Source organism: Macaca mulatta, chromosome 16, assembly GCF_049350105.2.
Source record: "Macaca mulatta isolate MMU2019108-1 chromosome 16, T2T-MMU8v2.0, whole genome shotgun sequence".
Taxonomy (NCBI): Eukaryota; Metazoa; Chordata; class Mammalia; order Primates; family Cercopithecidae; genus Macaca; species Macaca mulatta.
Window position 1 is genome coordinate 70964844 of NC_133421.1, and position 21418 is coordinate 70986261.

Here is a 21418-nt window from a genome sequence, read left to right on the forward strand (position 1 = left end):
ACCTTATGGGTTCAAGCAATCCTTCTGCCTCAGCCTCCTGAGTAGCTGGGACTACAGATGTGCACCACCATGCTTAATTTTTAAATATTTTGTAGAGATGAAGGTCTCACTATATTGCCCAGGCTGGTATTCAATTCCTAGGCTCAAGTGATCCTCCCAAAGTGCTGGGATCACAGGCATGAGCCGCTGCGCATGGCCAAGATTCTTTTTTAGGGCAAAGGATTCTATACTGCCATTTTCAGTGGCAACAATGAAGGTGAGAGGGCACACTATTCTCCTTCAAAGTGTTAATGGCAGTTCTTAAACTTTCAATCTCTCCCACTTCTATTAAAAAGCTCAAGACAGTGGTTTTCAAAACTAGCTGCAGAGTCACCTAGGAGCTTTGTGTTTTCTGAAAACAAGATTCCAACACCCAACTCCAGAGCAAACAGGGCCCAGAAACCCAGCATTTTATAAAGCTCCCCAGAAGACCTTGGTGGTTAGTCAAGTTTAGAAAACACCAAAGTTGGCAAGAGACTAACTCTCTATCTGAGCATCTGGCTCACTGCTTGACAATGACCAACTCTCTCATCTGTACCGACCTTCTTGGAAAGAGGAACAATGCTGTTGGGTCGAACAAGCCTCCGTTTCTTACAGCTCAGTACAGGACGTGTCCGGGCTGCCACACAGGTGCCATCAGATGATGAAGAGACTAGATTCAGTCGTTGCTTTTTATGTAATTGTTCCTCAGCATCAGAGCTGTCACCTGGAATGTGGTCTGCCAAGACAGGCTGAAGACTATACAAGGGGAAGGAAGAGTATTCTCAGAACACACAAATAAACAAAATAAATAAACAACAGCAACAACAAGAAAACACAAACAAAGCCTCTTATACTGGTTCAACCTCTATTTGCTAATGTTCAGACACAAAGAAGCATTCTAGAGCAGAAGCAGGTCTCCTCCTGATGTCTGCTAATCTACCTGTGTGCGCTTATGTGTAAGGCTCTTGGTGCACATTAACTACATCATGTATGAAAGGCAAAAAAAGTCAGTAAATAAACTCAAGTTCTAGTGATTGAGTTCTCCTCTACAACAAACACATGAGTAAATAAAGTCTAGAGAACTACAACTGGTTAGAAAATGATGAATTCTGCAAATGTTAATGGGCTTCCTTAGGATCAGTTCTATGAATCTTGAATTTTAGGGGTGTTGTACACATCATTCACTTGTATAGGATCTCCCTGAATATTTTTTTTCTCCCTTGAATCTTAATAAATATAGATTTACAAATATAGCCTTTGGAGATCTAATCTGTCCTAGAGCAGAGGAGGTTAATATAAACACTTCCGAGGAATTCCTGTAAGATTAAAACAATAATAATTCACAATAACTGTAGTGTCTTTTATTTTACTCCATGCCCATTCCATTTTAGTAGGTAAAAGGAAAATACACAATTAATTAAAACACATTGCTTCATTATACAGTGAAGATTAAAAATGTTACTAAGTGATAAGGCTTCCGCTTCTTTAAACCAGGGTCAGTCCTGGCTAGCTAAAGAAAACTAAGAGCTCCAAAACACCTTTACAAGTCTAAGAGTAGGAAGTAGAAGAGCTAAAACTTACGTGTTAATAACTCCATTGACAGGTCTGAGTGCTCCACATGATTTGGTAGACAGTGACTCTGAAACATGACCAATAATAGGGGGACCATGGTTTTCCAATGGCTGAGAAAAAGACTCAATCTGAGTAAGAAAAAGGAAAAAAAAAAATTAACATGAACCCAACAGCACCCCTGCTTGAAAAGCACCACCACTTCATTTGCACAAAGCACCTAAAACTTCTGATGACCAATTTGAAAACCAAAACTTGAATGACTGAGGAAAAAGAAAATAAGAGAATCAGTGGCCAGGTATGGTGGCTCACAACTATAATTGCAGCACTTTGGGAGGCCAAGGCAGGAGGATTGCTTGAGACCAGGAGTTTTGAGACCAGCCTGGGCAACACAGTGAGAGACAGAGAGAGACGAGAGAGAGACAGAGACAGAGAAAGACGAGAGAGAGAGAGAGGGAGAGAGAGAGAGAGAGAGAGAGAAGGAGAATATGACATTAGCTTTGCTTTGGGAGAAAAAGGGATGAAGAATCCAAATGTACAGACTAAAAGTAAGTACCTATTGACAGGAAAATGACCTCAACAATTCTATGGAACGGAAGCTTAGCAAAACAATTACATAGTAACATAAGCCTTCAACTAATGATCAAGAAGGATATACTAATATCAGTATCAAGATGACTAAGAGGAAATTTAAATGTAGTCAGTATCTGCTTAACTCTAACAAAGTATACTAGAAGTTTGTTTTCTAAAAACCATGTTTTGTTTAAAAATACACACACAGACCGGGGATGGTGGTTCATGACTGTAATCCTGGCATTTTGAGAGGCCAAGGTAGGAGGATCTCTTGAGTCCAGGAGTTTAAGACCAGTCTGGGCAACATGACAAAACCCCAACTCTACAAAAAAATAAAAAATTAGCCGGGCATGGTGGTGCATGCATATAGTCCCAGCTACTCAGGAGCCTGAGGTGGGAAGAGGATCACCTGAGCCAGGAGGCAGAGGCTGCTGTGAGCCATGATCATGCCACTGTACTCCAGCCTGGGTGACAGAGTGAGACCCTGTCTCAATGAATGAATGAATAAACAAACAAATAAACACACACACACACATTTTTCCCTGACAGAAAACAAAGTTAATAAAATCTCAATGAATTTAATTATCTGATGGTATCAGATACTATTGTCTTCAGAGTATTCAAATATATGTTTAGAATATAAAATGAAACAACAGATGAGAAAGAATATAAAAAGTTTGATTTGCAGTATTCAAAACAAATTATATATTTACTAGGCTCCAAAGGGATAGGAATAGTTTGAATGCCAGTCATATGGCACCTCTGAGGTATATGCAATAAAGCAACAGATGCAGCTATCCCTCAGTTCTAGCAAGTGTTGAAATATCCCAGAAAGGCTGTGGGTCTTTGACTCCTTACTTTATTTTTTTGAGATGCAGTCTTGCTCTCCCACCCAAGCTGCAGTGCAGTGGCATGATATCAGCTCACCGTAGCCTCCGCCTCCCTGGTTCAAGCGATTCTCCTGCTTTGGCCTCCCTGAGTAGCTGGGATTACAGGCACACGCTACCATGCCCATGTAATTTTTGTATTTTTAGTAGACACGGGGTTTTGCCATGTTGGCCAGGCTGGTCTTGAACTTCTCACCTCAAGTGATCCGCCCTCCTTGGCCTCCCAAAATGCTGGGATTACAGGTGTCCACCACACCTAACCTGTCTCCTTACACTTGAACTGACTCTGGGGCATGCTGAAGTTCTCTTTCCTATAAAAGCTTTCAAGGTAAATATTCCTATAAATGCTTCCTATAAATGCTTTCAAGGTAAATATTTTGAGGCTGAAATTCTATTTTTCAATACTGCTGATTTTTTTTTTTTTTTTTTTTGGTCTTTATACCCCCAAGGAGAAAACACCAAAGGACTGAACCTGAAAGTAGTCCTAGACAAGCATCAAAAAAGAACAGATTGAGGCTGGGTGTGGTGGCTCATGCCTGTAATCCCAGCACTTTGGGAGGCTGAAGCAGACAGATCACCTGAGGTCAAGAGTTTGAGACCAACCTGGCCAACATCGTAAAATCCTGTCTCTACTCAAAATACAAAATTAGCTGGGCATGGTGGCACATGTCTATAATCCTGGCTCCTCCGGGAGGCTGAGGCATGAGAATCACTTGAACCCAGGAGGTGGAGGTTGCAGTGAGTCAAAATCACGCCACTGCACTGCAGACTGGGAGACAGAGAGAGACTCTGTCTCCAAAACAAAACAAAACACACACAAAAAAGCAGATTGGGGAGGTAAAGTTTTAATACAAATTATCCTAAAATACAGATGAAACTATATACACAGATTAAGTCACAGAAGTATGCTACAATGAGAGAACACTGAGAAAAGGCTGTCTTTTTTGTTGGATATCCTGTACATCTACTAAGATATCACAAACATCTTGAACAACTGTCAATACTATCAAAATTATAGTAAATCTGGCATAGACACATTGCCTTAAGCTCTACACAGATTTCCCTTGGAAAGCAACACGGTATTAAGTAGCAAGACCTATAAGGATATTCTTATCTTCTGACAAAATATTCTAACCAATTTTTAAAAATCTACCCTAAAGGAGTAACTCAACAAACACACCCCCAAAAATCTTATTCACAAAGGTGGTCACTGCAATGATATTTATCAATAATCTAAATACACTCAATAGTTACAAGCATTTTAACTATAGTTATCAGTTGTGGTACACCAAATCAAAATATTAAAAAGAACCATAAAGGATATTTCTTCTCTTATGCAAGAAGAGATTTCAAGAGACAAAAATAATAGTTTAATACAGTTGTAGTGACTAAAAATATACATACATAGATAACAAGACAAAGAGTGTTACACTTGTAAAACTATTCTGAAATTTTCTTTACATTTTAGGTAATATTTTTATATTAAAAAGAAACCCCCATAAAACCAAATACCCCCCTGAATGCTAGTAAGGATTTTACTGCACAGGGGAAACCTCAAAAAGACTAAACAAATATGGTATGACAAAGAACAAGAAAAATCAAAAGAATTTAAAATTCAGGTTGGCATTAACTAACAGATGTATCACTTCAGGCATGTTATAGGTTTTCTAGATTTCAGAAGTTCTGGTTTAGATGAAAAAGTTTCCTTTCAATAGAAAAATGTTGTTTAAAAAAAAAAAAAAAACTCAAGAGTTTTTTGCTGAAATACCAATCCTTACTTCTGTTAATTTTATATTCACTTAAAATATAGCTTTCAGCATTAAATTATGGCAGTGATTTGATTTATATACCCACATGTTCTAGAAGGCACTACGTTTAAGAAATGGGTTGACTGACTCTCCATTTGATTAAGTTTTCTCGTAGGGATTATGAGATTTAACTGCAAGGACACTTGTCAAGATAAAATGTTTCTGCTCTCTAACAAAATCTCAATTCAAAACATTTATCTTTCTTATAGAAAGTCTGAAGAAGAATATGTAAACTAAAATCACCAGTAATGTCACCATCCATATAGCTAACTACTACTGCTATAACAGCCTGTCTTGTTTCTCATGCCTGCAGGTGTATATATTTAAATACTATTCAGCTTTAATATGAATGTTATTGATTTTCTTATAAAAACCTGAATCTTCCTGGAATAATTCAGCTCCCAAATCAAAATTGAAGTCAACAGGCAGCACACTATTAACATGAAAATGTTGTCAAGAACATGAAGTATACAGAGATCAACAGCATAAACATCAGAAAGGGACTGTGGCTGGCCTGCATTCCCAGCCACACAAAAGGAAGCACTGGATATTCAGGAAGGATCTACTTAAGATCTTGGGAAATTCTGTAATCAAGCTAATATCCAAAAGCAGGCATTTGGACACGTCCTGCAACCCATCATCAATGCAAAGAGATTAAAATATTAATCCCAATCATAGTGTTCCATTTGGAAAAAGAAAAACATAAACACATAAACACACACAATTTCACCTAGCTCCTTAAATGCCGGCGCTCTCCCTTGAGACAAAATGAACACTTCCTATCCTGCAGTCTAAAAGGCTGCAAACACAGAGGGTAGAGACACATTAACAAACACTTCAGAAATATTAAATCCGCATAATAATTTCAGCTTCATTATTACTACTGCAGTGGTTTACATCATTAGTGTTTTTAGAAAACTAAAGCATGACTCAGATATCTGCTATCCAATAGGCAACTGCAAAAAGGATGAAAGAACTTAAGACTCTACTACCTAGAAAATAGGGATTATCATTGAAACTTCCATTTGAATTTTATTTCATGTTCAGATGAACTCAGGGTTTACGCATCCCACAGCCAGAAAGAAAAGAGTAGAAAAGCTAAAGTGGTAGACAAAGTGCCTCTGTAATCCCCTCCTCTCCAAAGCAGGGCCCTAGGGGATTATCTTTTGGCGTAATCTTACAGTTACAGGTAGCAAGGAGGGTTGCTGAATTGTTTTACCCCTGATTGAAACGGCCAGGTGTACAGCATAAAATTACTAACACAGCAATGAGATTCAAATTTGTTATTCACACAAAGCAGGCATCTGATTCATTACTCCACTTTCTGGGCCAGATCAAGTACGTGTGACAAAGAGGCCTTGAATGAAAAGCTAAGACTAAATAGTTTTTATGGGGGTGGTTTTTTCTAGGGTTTAAGAACCAGTGTCTACTAGATTTGTTTTACCAAAAAGTAGAGAGAGGGTTAAAGGGTAAAAACAGAGAGTCACACACTTAAAAACACACAATGAAATTAAACTCTACCTGCAAGTATGTATGTATTTTTACTTTATTCAATTAATGCCATGTCACACCTGCTTGCAATGTCATTTTTTAAAATGCATCACATTCATTTGGCTAGAAAAGTCAACAGTTCAGTTTTGGTTAGTTATTCCCTTCCCGACAAACATTAAAATGGGAAGAAAATGCTAACTGGGTGACAGGAATTTAACTTTTATTCCTGGTTTAAAATAGTTTTTGACTTTGTATGACTGATTTCATGTCTCAAGCCCACCCAGCCCCCATTTCAATGATACTGAGCATAGTTTTGCTTAAATTCACCAAAATACTGCTGGCCTATAAATAGTATACTAGCCATTTCCATTAGCTAGCACCATGGCCATAAAATTGTACTAAACAAGGAGTGGAAAGTTCTGAAAATTCCATTTTCACCAAGTTATTGCCGAGGCTTTAATTTCTGCATACGTGGGGCTATGTGCCTCACCTCCCTGCTTCTGCAGGTTGAGGATAAAAGAAAATCTATACAATTACATGAGAACAATTTTGAACCATTTTTTAAAAGTTTTAATTAGCATAATGCTGTTACAAATCCAATGGTTCCTAAAACTAAGATTCATGTTTACCAACACATGAAAATACCTATCTAGAATTTAAAGAAATACAGCAAATGCAAAAATGCATCTTAAATTCTTATTGTTCAACTTATTTATCCATAGTCCAATTTATTGTAAAAGACCTAACCTGTCAGTGTTTTCTAACACCGTGGGTCAAATATTTCTCGGTCAATATCTATCCCTTTACCTTCTACCCCAAAACCCTTGTCAGGCCAATGAACCACTCACTGTCCCTAGTGACTGCAAAACTTCAAAGAAGGGAAGAGTATTCCTGCTTAAACCAATGGAATGAAGATGTAGCTTGGACTGTGTAAAAAGAAACAGCAATAGCTTACATTTTTAGCATGCCTTTCTTCTGAGAAAGCATTAGCTCTTCACTTAATAGTACACTTGTTTTTCTCATCACTTCAGTAAAGTAGGATGAGTAAGGAAAGGGTAAAGGAGCAGGATCATTTTACAAACAGAAACTAACACACAAATAATGTGTTACTTGTTAATTTCCATAGAAGCAATGCTTTTGCTAAACAAAACCCTCCTTAACTTCAAATCTAGTATTTTAAAAAATATTTACCCAAGAAGGAGATTTTAAAAAATATATGCATGTGTCTGCTCATAGGTGCAAAAAAATACAGGAAAGATAATCCAAAACGTACTGAAATTGCTAACCTACAGGAGGTTGAATGAGAAAAGGATATAAAGAGAGAATGTATAACTTTTAGAACCACAATAATGTTTCACATACAAAAATAAAAATTAACAGTGGGAGGTGGGGGAACCAGGGAAGGCTAGAATTGGAATATTGTAGTAACAAACGAACCTAACTGTATTACAAAACAACATAACCATACTGAAAAATTTGGTGGAAGGAAATAACCTATGTAACTTCAAAAAACTGTATTTTGACTGCGTAACAGTTAACATACTGCACAAAAATATTGTACTCTAGTCAGTAAATGTGTTTTTCACAGGGGTATTAGATGACAATTGTGAGACTATATGGGTACTAGGATTAAACGAGCATCAATAAGGAAGGGGGGAAGGCTGCTGTGTTGAACTGGTATGAACTTATGGTTTTTAATATATACATACAGGCAAGTAGATACAGAAATATAGATGTGTGTGTATGCATGTGTGAGCATAGATACACATTTCCTTGCTTTGCCTTTTGAGTCATCCTAGAAGCAGTGACACTTACGAAGTAACAATGAGCACCACTAGTACTCAGATTTTAGTTTATAATAAAAGGAACCTGAGCTGGAGTAGGCAAAATACAAGAGTAACCTGGAACATCTAGTAGCAGAAAGTATTTCAAAATATAAGCAGTACATGCTAAAAGGACACAGGAGCCAATCTGAAAGAGCGCCCAGTACCCAAAATTGAGGTAACTGGAGCGACTGTATAACAGTAATAGGTTATAATCTATTAAATAAAATTAATATCCATGGGTGCATCCTGATATTAACAACTGAGTGAATGAATGAGTAAATAAATGAGGGGGGAAGACACCTCTTCCAAACAGAATTCCATTTAATACAGGTAGGAAATAGAACAATCACCCTTCAGTAAACAACACAGCAATAACTGCTGTAGGAAAAAGTCATCAGTGAACAATAAAATTATGGGTGAAAATACAATGAGCAACAGAATATTTACATAGTGTCTCCCTATAAGGCAGTCATTTATTCCAGCTGGGCAAAATGGCAAAACCCTGTCACAACAAAAAACATAAAAATTTGCCATGGTGGCACATGCCTGTGATCCCAGTTACTTGGGAGGCTGAGAGATGGGAGGACAGCCGAGCCAGGGAGGTGAAGGCTGGAGTGGTGACCACGACATTGCACTCCAGCCTGGGTGACAGAGTAAGACCCTATCTCTAAATAAATAAATCTATTGTCGTTTATTACAAAGGGGAAAACGCTGATTTTACAGAGGAGAAACCTGTCAGGCACCACCTTAACCAAGGGAACAAACCTATCATCACTATTAGAAACACAAGTCAACATCATGAACCCTCTGTAGTGTAGTGAAGAGTACAGTGTCTTCTGTGGCATTCCTGTAAAACAATGCGTAACCTCTAGTAATGAGAAAACACCAAAAAACACCAATTTGTGGAACGCTATACAAAATAACTGACCAGAAATTTTGTATCCAAGTAACGGAAGACAAAAACAGAACTCTCACATACTGAAGGACCCTTAGAGACACAAAAACTAAAAGCAATGACAGATTCTGGACAACAGAAAGGACATTAATAAGAAAACTAATAATACAGAAATTCAAATAAATTGTCTATTACTCTGCATAAATTCAATGTTAATTTCAATGTTAATCAATGTTAATTTTGTGGTTCTGATAATTAACGATTATTGTGGCAAGATGTGTTAACATTAGGGAAAGCTGGGTGAAAATTATATAGAGACTCTGTACTACTATTTGAACACACACACACACACACTCTCTTTCTTTCTGACACAATCTCGCTCTGCTGGCCAGGCTGGAGTGCAGTGGCACGATCTTGGCTCACAGCAAACCTCTGCCTCCTGGGTTCAAGTGGTTCTTGTGCCTTAGCCTCCCAAGTAGCTGGGATTACAGGCACACACCACCACACCTGGCTAATTTTTGTATTTTTAGTAGAGACGGGGTTTCACCATGTTGGCCAGGCTGGTCTCAAACTTCTGGCCTCAGGTGATCCGCCCGCCTCTGCCTCCCAAAGTGCTGGGATTTTAGGTCACCATGCCCAGCCTAAAATCGTATTTTAAAAGAACGAAGAAAAAATATATCTAGCATTAAAAAAAAAAACTTCATTCATATGTAAATCTGTACAGTCTACAGGTTCCTATCAGTTACAGGATAAAGTACTCAAGATAAATATAGAATCCATTCTGAACTGGCCGAAACATCCAACACTCCATCACAGAAAAGTATTTGCAGTTCCCTGATAATGCTAGGCTCTTTCAAGTCTATGCTGCATTACACATTACTCCCTGCTGGAACTCACTCCCTACACCATCCTTCAGCAAGTCCATAAGGCTCAGAAACAAGTACATCATTCCCTAGGAAGCTACCTTTGCTGATTCCCTCCAGCACTCCCACTATATGCTTACTGGACCAACAAGAAGCACTCAAGAAAAGATAAGACACCTGATTCTACTTACAGAGTTTTTCAGACACAAAGTGCAGTCTGGAACAATAACAACAAGTTTTTACTAACTTTCATTATCTATCAAACATTGCTAAAAGCAAATCATACATTTTAACTTTGTAAGAAGGCTGGAAATCAGGTAGTGGGAGGAGAGTGGGACTCCTCCAATTTGGTTCTTGTTTTTAAAAATTGTTTTGGCTATTGGCCAGGTACAGTGGCTCACGCCTGTAATCCCAGCACTCTGGAAGGCCGAGGCAGGTGGATCACTTGAGGTCAGGAGTTCAAGAGCAGCCTGGCCAACATGGTGAAACCCCATCTCTACTAAAAATACAAAAACTAGCTGGGTGTGGTGGCACATGCCTGTAATCCCAGCTACTCGGAAGGCTGAGGCAGAAGAATCACTTGAACCCGGGAGGTGGAGGTTGCAGTGAGTGAGCCCAGATTACACCCCAGCACTCCAGCCTGAGTGACAGGGCGAGACTTTATCTCCAAAAAAAAAAAAAAAATTGTTTTGGCTATTGAAAGTATTTTATGTTTCCATACACATTTGAAAATCAATGTTCAACTGTTACCAAAAACAGCACAACAAGGCCGGGCACGGTGGCTCACGCCTGTAATCCCAGCACTTTGGGAGGCCGAGGCAGGTGGATCACAAAGTCAGGAAATCGAGACCACGGTGAAACCCCGTCTCTACTAAAAATACAAAAAACTAGCCAGGCACGGTGGTGGGCGCCTGTAGTCCCAGCTACTCAGGAGGCTAAGGCAGGAGAATGGCGTGAACCCGGGAGGCGGAGCTTGCAGTGAGCTGAGATCGCGCCACTGCACTCCAGCCTGGGTGACAGAGTGAGATTCCATCTCAAAAAACAAAAACAAAAACAAAAACAAAAACAGCACAACATAAACCAAAAAATCTTGCTGGGATTTTTCACTGGCTTTGCATTGAATCTGTGTGTCTAACATTGACTCTTCTAACGCACAACTATAGCATACATCTCCATTCACTTATGTAATCTTTTTCAAGAGTTTTATGGTTTCAGCAATAAAGTCATTAATGTCTTTTGTTAGACTTATCCCTAAGTATTTTATGTTTCTTGATGCTACTGCAAATGGAACTGTTTCTCTGGGTCATTTTTCAATTGTTTGCTCTAATAAATAAAAACAGAATTGACTTTTATATATTGACCCTGTATATGGAGACCCTGACTAAATTTATAATTCTCATAGGTTTAGGCAATTCCATGGGGTTTCTATGTATTGTAACTTCAGATACAAGCAGTTTGGCCCTATCTTTTCCAATTTCCATGCCTTTCATTGCTTTTTTCTTGCTGTATTGCATTAGCCAAGACAGAGTACAATGTTTTTGTTTGTTTGAGGCAGGTTCTCACTCTGTTGCCCAGGCTCAAGTGATCTCAGCTCAGTGCAACCTCCACTACCTGGGCTTAAGAGCAATTCTCCCACCTCAGCTTCCAGAGTAATGAGAACTACAGGTGCATGCCCCCACACCAGGCTCATTTTTGTATCTTTTGTAGAGATGGGGTTTTGTCATGTTGCCTGAGCTGGTCTTGAACTCCGAGGCTCAAGCGATCCGCCCACCTTGGCCTCCCAGAGTGCTGGGATTATAGGCATGAGCCACTGGGCCCAGCCTACAATGTTTTTAGGATGTATTTTTTTCCTAATTGTAGGCCAACAAAAAAAGCACTTTCACCAAGTAGTGTGAGTTAGGCACTGTTTGTTTTTTCCTAATTTTTAAACAGCATCACAGCTCAGGAATCAGGTTGTCTTCACCTTTTGATTTTCACGATTTTGACTACAAAGTTGTGATTCTCATGGCTATTAGTCTCAAAGTTTCATGATTTATTTATTTATTTATTTTGAGACAGAGTCTCACTCTGTTGCCCAGGCTGCAGTGCAGGGCCATGATCTCGGCTCACTGCAATCTCTGTCTCCTGAGTTCAAGAGATTCTCTTGCTTCAGCCTCCTGAGTAGCCGGGATTACAGGCATCTGCCACCACACCTGGATAATTTTTGTATTTTTTGTAGAGACTGGGTTTCCCCATGTTGGCCAGACTGGGGAAACTTCTGAAACTTCTGCCCTCAGGTGATCCACCCACCTCGGCCTCCCAAAGTGCTGGGATTACAGGCGTGAGCCACCGCGCTCGGCCTAAAGTTTCATACATTTGTAAACTGACTTTTCAAATTCAAAAATCCAGCCATTAAGTTCCTCAACTTTTTCCATCTTATTTTTTCCCCTTTTTCCTCATGAATAGAATATTCTCGTGTTTATTCATATGTATAATAATTTTCTATTGTATACAATGTATGCAATACATTATAGAGACTCTGAATTTAGTTAGCTTTTCCTAAAGAGTGTTTGGAGTCTATTTTGGTTCCCTCCTTAATCCTATGGTGAAAGCCTTAGTCCTGGGAAACATTCTTTAACTCTTTTAAGTGTGAGCTTTTATTGGTTTCAATCAAAGTCCTCTGGTTTTTGCCAAGTATAGCTGGAATTCAAACTCCAAATTCTGCCTTCCCTGCATTAGGCAATGATGATCTTCTCTGCTCAGCTCTTTTAGCCTTCCAATGTTGCTTTCCACTATGTCCTATAAAATCTTCCCTAAATGTGTGCAGTTCAGGGGTGAGCACAAAGACCTGAAAGGGGTTCAAATAGATTGTGGGCCTATGCCCCTCCCCATGTCCCATAGCTCCCTCTTTGCCACTACTCCCTCCTTCAATTTCTACCTACTTGGTAGCCCTGAACTCCATCCTCTGATAACATACAAGCCCATGAGGCAGTGACTATTGAATTCTAGAAGCTCTGGGGCACATGGACTGAGAATGCTCTCTTCTCTTCCTGGCAATACTTTCTGTCTGAAATTTTGCTGACAAATTGTTGAGTAATTTACCTAGTAACATGTACAGGCTCCAAGTCTGTCCTTCTTTGCTCATTACTTTTTCTTAGGCAGGGGAAAGCAGGCTTCTATTTGTTGAAGAGAGAGAATGAGAAGGTGGGGAAGATAAAAGGCATGTTTCAGAACACTAGAGAACAACTCTCAACCGCTTTTTACATTCTCTCTTTCCAAGGGCACACCCTCTTTGTTCAAAAGGAGTCTTAAATTTCACAGAAGCATTTATCTGTACACACATGACTTATCGGCAGCTACCAAGCTAGAGGCCCGTTAAGTTTTCTCTCCCTCAGCTAGCCTTACACCTTTAAAACTGCCTTTGAGTCAGAAATAAGAAGAGGTTAAAAAAAAAAAAAAAAAAGAGGCATTTTTCTAGGCATTCCTCCTTAGGTCTTCCCTTCCTCTAACCCACTGCTCTGTGGTATAAAAACAGTACCCACTTCCCCAACCCAGAAAATATTCCTTGATTTGCTCCATGACTCAAAAAAGGTTCACCCATGCATTCAGTCTCCAGTTCTTTTGCTCATAGGTTGGGTTCTTTTAGAACAACTTAGTTCAATAATATCTGTACTGTATTCAAGACCCAAGCAGATACATACTGGTTCTGTCAATAAACAATCATCCTGTTTGGAAATAAAGCAAAAAGACTATGTATCCTTGCAGTGTAGCACTGGGACATTACCTAACAAGCCCACCTAGGAATCATCTGACTCTCCATAAATTATTTAACTTTTGTTTTACCTACTATCTATAATTGATTAGGGCCCAGAAGTCTTACTGGATGTTTATTTTAGAACGCTGACAAGTTAAAGTTGGTGTGCATCTTGTTGAAAACAATGTCCAAAATTACAGCTTTATTGTTCATTAACAATTTTTGTATGCTACTGAGTAATCATATTCCTGCATTCTTCCTTTTTATTTGGTATTAAAATACTGTTAACAGTTTGGTCACCATCATGATTCCCTCGTTATTCAGTAAATCACTATATATTTAGGAATTATGTCTAGGCTGGTGCAGTGGTTCACGCCTGTAATCCCAGCACTTTTGGAGGCCAAGGCCAGCAGACTGCTTGTTCTCAGGAGTTTGAGACCAGCCTGGGAAACATGGTAAAACCCCATCTCTACAAAAAAATACAAATATTAGCCGGACATGGTGGCGCATGCCTGTAGTCCCAGCTACTTTGGAAGCTGAGGTGGGAGGATGGCTTGAACCTGGGAGGTAGAGGCTGCAGTGAGCCAAGGTCACGCCACTGCACTCCAGCTTGGGTGACAGAGTAAGACCTGGTCAAGAACGAATGAACAAACGAAAGAACAAATGAACGAATGAGAAAAAGAGACAAAGAGACAAATAGAAAGAGAGAGAAAGAGAGGGAAGGAAGGAAGGAAGGAAGGAAGGAAGGAAGGAAGGAAGGAAGGAAGGAAGGAAGGAAGGAAGGAAGGAAGGAAGGGAGGGAGGAAGGGAGGGAGGGAGGGAGGGAGGGGGGAGGGAGGGGGGAGGGGAGGGAGGGGAGGGGAGGAATTATGTCTAATGTTCTGAAACTATATTTTGACAATTCTAAAGATACTGATTTTTTTTTGTTAATTCCAGCTTAGTTTCAGAAATGAGAATACAAAAATTAAACATAATAGAAAATATCTCTGACATTATTATTTTTAAACCACAAGTCTTCAAATATATTTCTGGGTAATAAACAAGTGCAGTCCAGGAGTTTGAGGTTGCAGTGAGCTACAGTGTGCCACCGCACTCCAGCCTGGGTGACAGAGCAAGAACCTGTCTTAACCAAAAAAAAAAAAAAAAAAGAATAAATACACCTACCTCCATTTGGGGAAAAATTTAATAAAATGGAACACAGGATGGGTACATGTGGGTATGAAAATTTACAGTGGTCCTCTGTCCCGGGTAAACTAATTTATTTATTTATTTTAAGCAAAACTGAGAAAAACCGCTTTCCTAAAATTTAAAACAAAACAAAACAAAAAAATCTGGAGAACAAACAAGCAAAGTTAAATACTGCCTTCTTATACAGAAAAACTTTGTGTGGCAATTGACATAGGCATGGCTTTGCAAATATTTGGCATTTTAAAAATTTAAGTCACTTAATAGCTTTTAAGAAACATATGCTCTGCAACCCATTCTACTAATAATAAACAATGGAAATGTATTGTCCCTGCCCCACCCAGCCCGTCTTCTCTAACACTTTCTGAACGCTTTTCGGAAAGCATGGATATATTCATAAAGGGTAGTTAATTGACAAAAACAGGGACAGGGTAATCTCTCCTTGACAAAAAACTGACAGTGTATACTTAGTTGTTTTCATTATTTATTTTACTCAATCCAAAAAGCATTCTATTGCACAACGTAGACACTAGAATGGCCAACACAAAGGGAAAGATGGTCTTGACCTTCAAGAACCTTACAATTTAATACACACAAAGGAATCTTTTTTTTTTTTTTTTTTTTGAGGCGGAGTCTCGCTCTGTCGCCCAGGCTGGAGTGCAGTGGCCGGATCTCAGCTCACTGCAAGCTCCGCCTCCCGGGTTCCCGCCATTCTCCTGCCTCAGCCTCCCGAGTAGCTGGGACTACAGGCGCCGCCACCACGCCCGGCTAATTTTTTTTTGTATTTTTAGTGGAGACGGGGTTTCACTGTGTTAGCCAGGATGGTCTCGATCTCCTGACCTCGTGATCCGCCCGTCTCGGCCTCCCAAAGTGCTGGGATTACAGGCTTGAGCCACCGCGCCCGGCCAGGAATCTTACAATTTAACACACAAGCGAATAAATGAAGGGCAGGGAAAGGAACAAGCTCCTGAAGAGTGTGTGTGTGTTACAAGTGAATCTGTATAAACTATCTCACAATCACTGTGGACTTTTTAAGATAATGAGAATCAGTAACACAATAAGGGACTGTTATGCCCTGTCCTTCAGAAGTGCTGAGGTGAGAGAAACATGACTATAGGGAAATTACTCAAAAAAGTTTGGAATCCTTAAATTCTATATACAAATATGTAAATATCTACATAGAACCTACTCCCCTATCACATATGCCTGTTTCATGTTTCTTGTACTCATACCATCAATTTATCTGTTTTCTTTCTCACTTAACGATTTTTATCCTGAATAGACCATTCGCTAAAAGTTTTATTAATAACTTAAAAAAATTCTGTAAACAGCATGCCATGAACTTATATTATGGACTTATATAGTGGCAAAACTTGGCGTTCTGCTCTTTAATTTATTCAAAACTACTTTCCAGTTAAGAACTATCAATCTTCTAGTGTCTTCACATTTATCTCTAGAAACAGTGGCTGGCTTTCAAAACTAGGTGAAAGATCTTTCCAAGATCTGAACATCTCCAACATCTGCCTCAGAGAAAATTTAGTTTCCACCACATCATGCGTTCCTGCTAACAATCATTAAAATAAATAAAAGAACTATAAGGTTGGTTTATTTGCAGATACAAGAACAGCTTGCTTAACTCACCATTTAAAAAGCCAGCACTTCATACTAGCCTTATTATCTGAAGCATAATCAAAATAATAAACTACTGTTGTAGGACTTTGGAATTTCTAATTAAGTTATGGAGACTTAAATCAAGAAATATGAATATTCATAAAACCCAGTAACCTTTTAGGCAAAGTAAAAAAGTGAAAGAAATAAACAAATGCTCTTGGAATTCAGAAAGAAAATTAACTATGGTATTGAGAGAAACCAAGAAAGAGAAGGAATCAAAGCAGAGCTAGGATACAGAAGGAAACAGAAAATGACAGCTTAATGCTCATTACAGAATAAGAGTGAGTCACCCATAGAGACCATTTTCAGTGTTCTTGCGAATTTAACCTCTAGTCTAACCTTTTAATGAAAAGGCTGTAATATATTAGAGTGGCCCAGAAAGGTGACCTTATGTCTCAAGTGTCAGAGCCACACCCAGGTCTCCTGATTCCCAATGATACTCCCTAATGCCTTACTTGCTCTGGCTGTAGTGTCTTGAGAGTTGGAGCTGCTTTTAATCCTATTGGTCAGCTACACAGCTGCAGGAGGGGCCCTAGGTTACCTATTCAGAAATTCAGATCTTAAAATGCCATAAGTGATAAAAGTAGATACAATTCCCCTCCTTCGGCCAATGCAAGGATCCTAGTTACACAGAAGAAATGGTGTGCCAAGACAACACCCTTAATTCTTACGCATTTCACCCTTTCTATCTTTTATACTTACCAATTTATCAGTCCCATGATCTGTCTTCACCTCAGAACTAAGTGGAAGAAATAAGTCTGTTGTATGCTCTGGGGGAGGTACCTCCCCAAGAACTATCAACCCCTGCAGGATAGAGAGGAGAAAAATAACATAAGTGAGCAGTATAAATTTCAAATTTAATTTAGGAGTTAGTCTCAAAAGGACTGCTGGTGTACTAGAGGCCCCCCTCTTCCTTATCCTATGGTTCAGAAACAAACTATACCAGCGGCAGCTTTGTTTTCCCAAAGAGTTATTTCAACAAGAAGCAGACCCAGGCTCCCCTCTCTGCCACTTGACTAATCTGACCTACATGGCTCATCAGCCATTTAGCATATTTATCCATATCTTTCAGATCTGAAACTCTTTACCAGATTATGGCATTTTATACCATATTACTAGACTCCACTAGATTAACAGCAGCAATGCAGTTTTTCTAGACAACAAATGCAGTTTATGAATTACTAAGCTGAAAATGCTACTATTATCAATCATGTACTCCATCAACTATACCTGCACAAACAAAACTCAATGAAACAAATGTGGAACAGTCCCCTACAAGTTATCAGAAACCAAGAGCTTTCTTAAAAGCTGGCCCAAAGGCACCTGTTTTTCATAAGCATAAATATTACTTCAGATTAAGTTCCTGCTTGACAATTTCAAATTCAGACCTTTGGAAGTCATTCCAGGAAACAATTTACATAAAAAGAAATTAAAAATGAACCCACAAGTTCTCCTCACAGTAGGTATAATGAGCCAGGATGGGTAAAGGCAGAAGTTATCTTATTAAGGAAAAAAAAATACTACACACGAATCCCACCACGGATGCAGGATGCAAGAAGAGGTGACAAAAATAAGGCTATGACACTATATAACCGAAAGACTGGGATGCAAGCGATCAGGGCTCCCAAACTCTTTCTCTGGTCGAAAAAAATAGAGATCTAACTAGATTAAGAAGCTCTTAATGGAAATTTTGTATCAGAATCACCTGGTGAACCTTATCAAACTATACTGGCTTAGGTCCAACATCTACTCAGTACCTCTGGGGGTGGGGCCAGGTAGTCTACCTTTTCATGGGGGAAGAGTGCAGGAGGGGGGCAGGGCATGGTGGGTACATGGAGGTGGGTGTCTGTGTCTGTGTCTCTCTCTCTCTCTTCCCTGCTATGTTACCCAGGCTGATCCTGGGCTCCAGCAATCCTCCCACTTCAGCCTCTGGAGTAGGTGGGATTACATGTGCCTACCACCATGCCCAGAGCAGGATATTCTACTATTCTTTAAAAGCTCCCCGGTAAGTCCTAAACTTGTAAAGTTGAAAAACACCAGACTTGATTAGTTTGGACTCAAAGAACATCCTAAAGTATAGATTTAGGGGACCAGAGATTGTGACTGTATTAGTCTGAGCTCTCTAGGCCATACAACAGACTCTTACGAGCCACTAAACCAGATGATCCATCCCTGGGGTCCTTGTAACTAAAAAACCAATATGAAATATGAGCTGCAGAAAAGGGGGGAAAACATTAAGAAAGAAAAATAGAATTTTATTTTTTTTTAGACGGAGTTTTGCTCTTGTTGCCCAGGCTAGAGTGCAATGGCACGGTCTTTGGCTCACTGCAACATCCACCTCCCAGGTTCAGGCAATTCTCCTGCCTCAGTCTCCTGAGTAACTGGCATTACAGGCATGTACTACCATGCCCGGCTAATTTTGTATTTTTAGTAGAGACGGGTTTCTCTATGTCGAGGCTGGTCTCGAACTCCTGACCTCAGGTGATCCGCCCGCCTCGGCCTCCCAAAGTGCTGGGATTATAGGCGTGAGCCATCGCGCCCAGACTTATTTCAGCTTTTTAAGAAGAAATATGTATCTCTTTTTCTTTTGAAAGCAAAAGAAGCACTGCCTACCTATTCTGGAATATGACTACACTTAGCCTATACCAAAAATGAGAGGCCCGGCATGGTGGCTCACACCTGTAATCCCAGCACTTTGGGAGGCTGAGGCAGGTGGATCACATGAGGTCATCAGGAGTTCCCTGGCCAACATGGTGAAACCCCATCTCTACTAAAAATACAAAAATTGCCCAGGTGTCGTGGCACATGCCTGCAGTCCCAGCTACTCGGAAGGCTGAAGAAGGAGAATCGCGTGAACTCAGGAGGCAGAGGTCGCAGTGAGTCGAGATCGCACCATTGCTCTCCAGCCTGGGCGACAGACCAAGGCTCTATCTCCAACAACAACAAAAATGAATTGGAGGCTGGGTACGGTAGCTTACACCTGTAAACTTAGCACTTTGGGAGGCTGAGGCCAGGAGTGGGAGACCAGCCTGGCCAACACAGTGAAACCCCGTCTCCAGCAAAAACACAAAAAATTAGCCAGGCGTGGTGGCGAGCCCCTGTAATCCCAGCTACTTGGGAGGCTGAGGCAGGAGAATCGCTTGAACCTGGAAGGCATAGATTGCAGTGAGCCAAGACTGCGCCACTGCACTCCAGTCTGGGCAATAAGAGTGAAACTCCAACTCAAAATTTAAAAAATTAAAAAAAAAAAAAAAAAAAAAGAACTGGAGTCTCCTCAGAAACAAGAGAAAGGTCATTAACTAGTAAGCAAGAAACATTTACCCTAGCCTTTAAAATGAGGTTTCTCTGGTTAAAAGAACTTCTGCTTCAAAATACTTTCTTCCCTAAACAAAAGCATAAAATACACCTTACAAACTTTATCATGTCCAAGTAAAAACTATTTGCAAAAGACAGCTATCTTGTACATCACTGCCTTCTAAAAATGTTGTATTCAACAGACACTCCCTGCTTAAGGGCCCAAACTGCCTTCCTGTTTCCTGTATAAAGCAAGTCAAAAATCATTTTAGTATTCAAATTTTCCCATAACCAGTTCCTTTTTTTAAGATCGATTTCCAACTACTTTCCCCAAATATCTCTGTTAGTGTTATACCAATTGCATCATCTCCTAGACAAATGTTTCAATGTATGTGAAGCTGTTGCTGCTGCTGGAGGTAGGGGTTATTAGTCAGTTAAAGGTTAAAAAAAAACTGAATTAACGGTTAAAACATAAGCTGTTCATCTTTATTCATACTGATTTTTATATTTTATCAGTCCAAATTGCCGTTCATCCTTCCAAAGAGATTTTCAACAAGTCCCACCTCCTTCCAAGAAAATGCCCTGGTTAATGAGTTCCTACTTGCTTTATCCATACTGCCAGACGACCTAAAGCATGGTGATTTTATCTTACATTCTGTATATTTAAATCTCATTTCCACAGCATTCATAATCTTATGCCACATTATTTATTTCACTTACTATTGCCTCAGTTTCTTGTTTGTTGAGACAGGGTCAAGCTCTGTCACCCAGGCTGGAGTGCAGTGGCATGGTCACGAATCACTGTAATCTCCCTCTCCCGGGATCAAGTGATCCTCCCACCTCAATCCCATAAATAGCTGGGATAACAGGTGCATGCCACCATATCCAGCTAATTTTTAAATTTTTTTTTTGGTAGAGATGGGGTTTCACCAAGTTGCTCAGGCTGGTCTCGAACTCTTGGACTCAAGTAATGCACTTGCCTCGAGCTCCCAAAGTGCTGGGATAACAGGTGCAAGCCACCACACCCAGCTAATTATTCTATTTTTTTGGTAGAGATGGAATTTCACCACGTTGCCCAGGCTCATCTCAAACTCCTGGACTCAAGCAATCCACCTGCCTCGGCCTTTTTTTTTTTTTTTTTTGAGACGGAGTCTCGCTCTGTCGCCCAGGCTGGAGTGCAGTGGCCGGATCTCAGCTCACTGCAAGCTCCGCCTCCCGGGTTTACGCCATTCTCCTGCCTCAGCCTCCCGAGTAGCTGGGACTACAGGTGCCCGCCACCTCACCCGGCTAGTTTTTTGTATTTTTTAGTAGAGACGGGGTTTCACTGTGTTAGCCAGGATGGTCTCGATCTCCTAACCTCGTGATCCGCCCGTCTCGGCCTCCCAAAGTGCTGGAATTACAGGCTTGAGCCACCGCGCCCGGCCCTCGGCCTTTCAAAGTGCTGGAATTACACGTGCAAGCCGTTGCACCCAGCCTTTAATTGTTAACTTATGTTAGTTTCTTGAAGATGTGGACAAAATACAAATATATTTAAATGCCCCATGTCTCCTAGCAGAGTCATACACCAAGAAAATAAATGCATAGCAAATATTTGTCGAGTTG

The 21418-nt window shown here is 40.0% G+C and overlaps 1 protein-coding gene and 1 long non-coding RNA gene across 45 annotated transcripts in view; both read right to left on the minus strand.

Annotated features, from left to right (window-relative positions):
- The window catches only part of KANSL1 (KAT8 regulatory NSL complex subunit 1), a 196535-nt gene that overhangs the window by 33737 nt on the left and 141380 nt on the right, over window positions 1-21418 (minus strand). For 29 of the 44 annotated variants that reach the window (XM_077972236.1, XM_077972235.1, XM_077972234.1 and 26 more), the window contains 3 exons: window positions 17225-17326; window positions 1603-1721; window positions 582-777 (listed from right to left, as the gene is read on the minus strand). In XM_077972236.1, coding sequence (XP_077828362.1) covers window positions 582-777; window positions 1603-1721; window positions 17225-17326 — 417 coding nt within the window. The remainder of the gene's footprint in view (window positions 1-581; window positions 778-1602; window positions 1722-17224; window positions 17327-21418) is intronic. The other 15 variants (XM_077972226.1, XM_077972224.1, XM_077972223.1 and 12 more) reach the window with 1 other exon arrangement.
- On the minus strand, window positions 11469-13377 carry LOC144335832 (uncharacterized). Its single transcript, XR_013407025.1, has 2 exons — window positions 12263-13377; window positions 11469-11743 (listed from the first exon to the last, which is right to left on the minus strand). It is a non-coding gene; the product is annotated as an uncharacterized LOC144335832 (long non-coding RNA).